The sequence below is a fragment of the Penaeus chinensis genome, chromosome 26 (genome assembly GCF_019202785.1).
Source record: "Penaeus chinensis breed Huanghai No. 1 chromosome 26, ASM1920278v2, whole genome shotgun sequence".
NCBI lineage: Eukaryota > Metazoa > Arthropoda > Malacostraca > Decapoda > Penaeidae > Penaeus > Penaeus chinensis.
In genome coordinates, this window is record NC_061844.1 from 15319766 (window position 1) to 15326565 (window position 6800).

Sequence of the window (6800 nt, forward strand, 5' to 3'; positions counted from 1 at the left end):
ATTATAGTAATTATCATGACTATAATAAAATAAAAAAAAATAAAAAAACTTGCCAATTCAAAAAAGGTGAAATCAAATTTAAAAAAAAGAAGAAAAAAAAAAGAAAGAAAGAAAGAAAGAAAGAAAAAAAAAAAAGAGCACAGCCTTTTCCTTATGGCAGTGAGGTAATTATTCTGATTACTCTTTCTGGTGTTGAATTAGAAATCTCATCTTGCTGAATACTTTCCCCTGAAGATGGGGATCACAAGGGTTTGTGGGTACAACAGAACACAGGGAATTATGCTATGGCTTCAGTGTATTTTTTTCTTTCACAACCAAATAGTAATACGAAGGTATGAAAAAGACTAGGAAAATATAAAAATATGATTAAATTAATTTGGAAGGCACTCTGCAAATTCAGCTATTTCAATTATTATCCAATTTCTCTCATATGAACTATACTTTGAATTAATAATAGCAAAAATGAACACACTTGCCACACAGCTGGCAGCCTCACAACACATACAATGCCAAAGTCTGCACAGTCACACACACGAAGACCCTACATATGACACTGGTGTTTAGATTTGTCTTGTCCCATGTTGGAGGCCCTGTGTTTTTATTCCATCTGTACAACATGTGATTATTTGTCTGATCACTTTTGATGTGACAAACAGGAATATAATGCATTATTTATTCAGTTGTTTGGAGTGTTCATTTGATAAATTACTGCGAAATCTACCTCGTAATTATGTTCAACACAAACATCAAAATAAACTACTGTATTATACTGATTCTAATTGTGTTAATTTATCAAGCTCCTTATCAATAGTTTGCCTTAATCTGTCTTTTTCTTCCTGTGACAAGAAGGTCATTTCAACAGCTGCAAGACACAACTCATGAAGGTCTGTCTTTTTGAGATGAAATGTCTGGAGAAGGAGAGATTTTGCTTTAAAAATTATTTCATAAATACATATCACAATATATCAAAATTCAATACAGTGTAATCGCTGAACAAAAAATATAAAACATGTAGTTGACATTCAAAATATGCAAGCTTTAGATTAAAATGTTTTAATTCTTTTTCAAGATAACTTACTTCTGCACATATTTTGTATTCTTCACTAAGTGTGGTTGAAAATACCCCTTTGTCATCAGTCTGCAATAAAAAAAATATTAAGGAGATAAGATACATCAATAATATAAAAGGAATCTCCTGTTTATTTATAAAAAGAAAGAAAACATGATAATAATAATAAGAAAGAACTGCTAATTGTGACAATTATATAAAAAAATATATATATTACTGCCTATAATACTGCTGTATACTATATTACCAGAGGCTCTGGACTATTCCACTTGCAAGGCCCCTTCCAATCCCCAACTCTCACGACTAGGAGATATGTTTTAAATAAATTTCAAATTTACAGACTATGTGTTATGACAGCATGAATAAAAGAGGCCTATGACTGTCAAAAATATCATACACTTTGAATGGAGCCATGCACACGCGCACATGCACACACACACACACACACACACACACACACACACACACAAAATAGTTGTCCACTCCTTTATAATTGGTATACCGTGAAGCATACCACTAAATATGATGGAGGTAATGATACTGTACATGGAAGTACAAAAGCTAGTAAATATCTTTAGGGCAGAACAGAGGAAAAAATAAAAAGAAAGGTCATGGCTACTCACACATATAACAACTGGATGCTCATCCTTCCTCCAGCAGGAAAAGTGATGGTCCTCTGCACTTTTGACTGTCCCAGATTTAATGTTTGATGAGAGACACAGTTCTGTTGACAAATTTCATTAACAATTAAAAGAAATGACAAACAAACACACCTCATTTAAGTGATCACAAAGCATTTGTAACTATTCAGTACTAATTATTCTTTTCTAAACCACAACTACAATATAGAAACTTAAGAAGCATCTGAAGAAATAAGTAGATGGACTGACATGCTTTAAACCAATTCTAGACAAACCGTGTTGGTTAAGCTAAGTTAGCAAAAGTAATATTAGCATGCATGACCAAAAGTGCTTGCCACTAGTTTTCAGATGGTACTAGAACAGACAGAAGCATCATACCTCAAGAAAATGCAAATGTTCTTCAATTTCAGTATAATATGTATAACAAAACAAACTAGGGTTTAATAGTGAAAAATTTGTATGTAGCAGACATAGCAGTGACAAGAATCTGATGGAAGTAATGCACTATATTTCAATTACAGAACTAAAATGGGTATCAGAAATATTTTCTTCAGAAAATAATGTAATTACATAATTTACACTGGCAGCTTATAAATGGTAACTGAATTTCATGTGACTTGTTTTACCATAGGATAAAACTAGACCATTACTGCCAGCTTTGGCAATAAATGAAATACAAAATCCCTCAGTCATCAAGAAGAGCTCAAGAAGCACTACATGGCTGACACATTTACCAAAAACAAAGAGAGATATCTTGCTTGAGTACCCAGGGAGTTTTAAGTCCAGAGCTGGAATGCACAGAGAAGCAAAAACATATATTTTGTTCAATCAACATGAGACCTACACAATCACTCGCAGTAAGCGTCTACCTTTAACCCCCTTTGGCCACTTTAAACCTAATGCTAAAACTCCTTCCCTATAAAATTGAAACAGTATGTGAAATTATGGTCTCTGAAAAATACTAAAATAATGAGAACAGTTGTCAATGCTCCATGTCATCACAAAGCATTAGTTTTTGTTTATATATAAAAATAAATGTGGTGGACATGTTAATAACATCAAAGAAAATCAAGTTTCTGAAATATAATATATATCATAAAAAAATATAGATCTCAATATTATCTGCAAATGCCTACTTCCCTTTCAAGTGCTCCTCATAATGTATCACAGCCTCAGATGCCAAGAGTGATGCATTCTCACTGAACACATGGAATTAAAACAGTGAAGGGAAGAACAAAAGAATCACAAATATGCTAAAAGACTTTTTGTTTTATTGCTTGCACAAAGCAAGGTAGCTAAAAGGCCTATCTGTGTCTTTTGCTATGTTCTTCCCTTTCTTTTTGACTACAACTGTCCACTGTGGTTTTGTTTCATAGTCTTAACACAGATGGCTGCGACAGTCACTTAGTCACCCAAGAGGTAGGTACTAAGTGCAACTGATTTCACATATTACCCCATTCCTTAATTTTTGGGAAAGTATAATTTTCATTTTTATTAATGTTATTATTGTTAATAATATTATCACATTACTAATAGCAATTAAATAAATTATGCTAACAATGGTAATGTAAATAATAACAGTAATATCAAAAGTCAAGGTGATATGAACCATGTCATGGGTGCCCAAACATACACATACAGATATTCATATTGTGTAAAATATAACAGGAGGTCCAGTCTCTTACCAAGTGGAATCGCCTGACTTTTGACGAGCTGCAGCAGCTCCTGTGACCCTCCTGTCTCCGGGTGAATGAATGTCCCGTGACCGATTCTGTCTATAAGTTCAGTCTTTAAGAGTTCCAGGGTTTCCTTTTCATTTACAACCTACAGTTGGAAGAATGTAAAATATAATTGAATATTTGTAATGAAATTAAATCCTGTATTACAAAAGAAAATGTTATTCTTAACTAAAAATTGGTCTACATGCACAGACAAAAAGAAATAAGAGGATATCAAGCAAAATTTTCATTCTAATATTTACAATTTGCCATTATCTAACATATCACAATATAGGCAATGATCACTAACCTCCGCAAGATGAACTGAAAGCTTGAGTCCACACTGCTTTGCTTCTCGCAGTATGGGGATATAATCAACGAGGTTTCCAGCCTGGGGATTCCCACTTATGTCCATTCCACATATAAGGGTTTTGAAGCGTTCCTGAAAATATTTTAAAATAAAAAGGATTATCAGACTTTGTTTCCCAGCATTACAGAGCTACAAAAACTATGAAAAATGGATATCAAACTTCATTTACATTTTCCTTGATAACCTAAAAGAGAAAAATAAAGAGAAAACATAACAAACTCACATGAGCAGCATATTGCTTGGCTAACTTCAGGGTGTCCCATGCATCGTCCAAACCACGAGAACGGTCGATGGAAATGAGTAATCGAACAGTAATAGTGTTCTGACTCATTTCCTCTCTGTGAATGGTGGAGTGATCTGCTTTGTTAAAACTATTCTTTTTCAGTTTGTGATTTTGATATAAACATATTTCAAAACTTTTAATTCCACTGAAGAATTTTTAAGAGAAATAAGTGCCTGAAATTAGATCAGAATGACTTGAATTAAAACATCATAGCTAATATGAACAAAAACTTAAACATAATGAATAAATTATAATGTTAAGGTTAAATAAATGAAACAGAACACAACACACATCATAGCCTCGAGAACTGTCTCGATATACTGATTCTTCGTCATTACTCCAGGAATGGCTTTTGGGGTCGTTCTCAGTTCCAAATAGCACACATTGTCCGCTACGAACTCCTGAATAACATCTCTCGCTATAGTCTTTACTGCGCTGAGATTATCCGTTAGGCAGTGTAGTATCCTGAAGACTTCGAAACACCTGGAAAGGAGAAGGGATTTTGTTGATGTCTTAAGTGTTCATCATCAGTCATTAGCAGTGCATTTCAAGTTATCATCAAAAGCGTGTGCAAATAAACTATGGGTGAGCTCGAGAATACATTTGCAAAAATATGACCTAGAAATAAAAAAATAAATAAAAAAGCCAAATTTTCAACGCAACTCCTCAAGTGTGCGTTTGTGGCCACGCTGGATGGTAACCTCTGCTGACTGGGGGAGGTTGGCCCCACCCGCAGCCTGCTTCGCTCGCAGAAGCTTAAGTACTGTGGCATCACTCAGAGATCCTGTGAGGTGAGCATGAAGTTCCTGTGGGGAAAGGGGGAGGGAGGGGGGAAGAGAGAGAGAGAGAGAGAGAGAGAGAGAGAGAGAGAGAGAGAGAGAGAGAGGGGGAGAGAGAGGGAGAGAGAGGGAGAGAGAGGGAGAGAGGGAGAGAGGGAGAGAGGGAGATAGGGAGGGAGGGAGGGAGGGAGGGAGGGAGGGAGGGAGGGAGGGAGAGAGAAAGAGAGAGAAGAGAGAGAAGAGAGAGAGAGAGAGAGAGAGAGAGAGAGAGAGAGAGAGAGAGAGAGAGAGAGAAAGATAGAGAAAGAAAGATAGAGAAAGAGAGAAAGAGAAAGAGAAAGAGAAAGAAAGATAGAGAAAGAAAGAAAGATAGATAGATAGATAGAGAGAGAGAGAGAGAGAGAGAGAGAAAGAGAGAGAGGAAGGAGAGGGAGAGGCAATAGGAAATAGGAAGTAGGAAGAGAGAGAGAGAGAGAGAGAGAGAGAGAGAGAGAGAGAGAGAGAGAGAGAGAGAGAGAGAGAGAGAGAGAGAGAGAGAGAGAGAGAGAGAGAGAGAGAGAAAGAAAGAAAGAAAGAAAGAAAGAGAGCAAATAAAATTAGAAATTTCATTAACTATGGTATCATATGATGTTGCAAAACTGAGAAATAAAAGAAAACAGGATCAAAAGAAATCATCCCAGATGGAAAAAACAGTAAGTACATTTAGATATTTAATACTAATTCATTTTCAAAATATTATTTCTGGTTTAATCACACAACTAGATCCCGAGAATATCCTATTACCAAGAGAATGGAAAAGAATCAAAGTCTGCAATGTGGTTTAAAAATTCTATAGAATCAACACTAAATTAAATAATAGCCATTTATGATTCAGATTTTCAGGGGAAAAAATAATTGATAAGGGAAAAGAAACATTACAGCTGTAGATCTGTGTGGAAGATTTATGAAATTACATGAAAATAAGAAAATCCATTATTTTTTAAATGAAACATGCTGTTAAATATCATTTGTAGATTTAAGTTATATTTTAAAATCAAAATTCCACTTAAGTTGAAATCTTAATTGTAAAACTTTACTTACTATAAAATTTTAAAGTAAAAAATATACTGCAGTTGAAATTTCTATATTATAAAAATTAATAAAGTTTAATTTTAAAAGTTTCCTATACTGAGCTTAAAATTTAAAGGCAAAACATTTCCTGGTTTAACTTCCAAAGCTAAAATTCTAATAACTTTAAAAACTTCAAAGTTAAAAATCTACTTCAGTAAAGATTTAGTTACCTACCTAACTTAAAAATCTAAAGTTATAAGTGTAATGCTTATAAATTTCAGCTATTAATCTAGTCAAGTTGCAAATCAAGTTTTATTTCACGACAGAAATGTTTAAATCATAAATTCAAAATCTTAAAACTGCAAGTCATTTATACGAAGTAATAAATCAACTCGTTATAAATTCAAAGTCATTACTTACTTTAACTTTAAAATACAAAGACAAGAATAATTGTAATCAAATCATATATAAGTTCTAAATCTACTGCAGTTTAACGGTCGAACTTTTTAATTCCTGATACATAACAAACAAACTCGTATCTATTCTCCCTCAATAAACAAACACACATCACCAGTCTATCCTTATTTAGAACTCACAATCTTCGGTAAGCTCTTGCAGTATTCGCTTAAATCCATCTGGAAGGCTAAACTGGGAGAAAAAAAAATAAAGAGAGGGACTAATATTCAGCAGTTATTTTGGGATAAAAGTACGAGCGATTTCGTGAGATGTCGTGATAAGGATGTTCCTGGTCGGCTCCTTTCGGCAGGCTCGCTCATGCCCACGTGCGCACGCGTGTGGAATTCATGCCCCGATGAAGCAGTCGGTGTGCAAAGGCCTTCGGCATATTCGTGTGTTTTCCAGCACTTCCCTTCGTTGTTCTACTTTCAATG

At 34.4% G+C, this 6800-nt stretch overlaps 1 protein-coding gene across 3 annotated transcripts in view; it reads right to left on the reverse strand.

The window, feature by feature from the left end:
* Positions 1-277: 277 nt before the first annotated feature.
* Positions 278-6800, reverse strand: part of LOC125038942 (adenosine deaminase-like protein) — a 6564-nt gene continuing 41 nt past the window's right edge. The window contains exons 1-9 of one of the 3 annotated variants that reach the window (XM_047632629.1): positions 6507-6800; positions 4745-4887; positions 4373-4564; positions 4022-4136; positions 3739-3870; positions 3396-3534; positions 1693-1793; positions 1079-1138; positions 278-908 (exon numbers count right to left, since the gene is read on the reverse strand). The exon at positions 6507-6800 is cut by the window's right edge and continues 41 nt beyond it. In XM_047632629.1, coding sequence (XP_047488585.1) covers positions 765-908; positions 1079-1138; positions 1693-1793; positions 3396-3534; positions 3739-3870; positions 4022-4136; positions 4373-4564; positions 4745-4887; positions 6507-6545 — 1065 coding nt within the window. In that variant the 5' untranslated portion in view covers positions 6546-6800 and the 3' untranslated portion in view covers positions 278-764. Of the gene's footprint in view, positions 909-1078; positions 1139-1692; positions 1794-3395; positions 3535-3738; positions 3871-4021; positions 4137-4372; positions 4565-4744; positions 4888-6330; positions 6453-6506 lie in introns of those variants that run through there. The other 2 variants (XM_047632630.1, XM_047632631.1) reach the window with 2 other exon arrangements.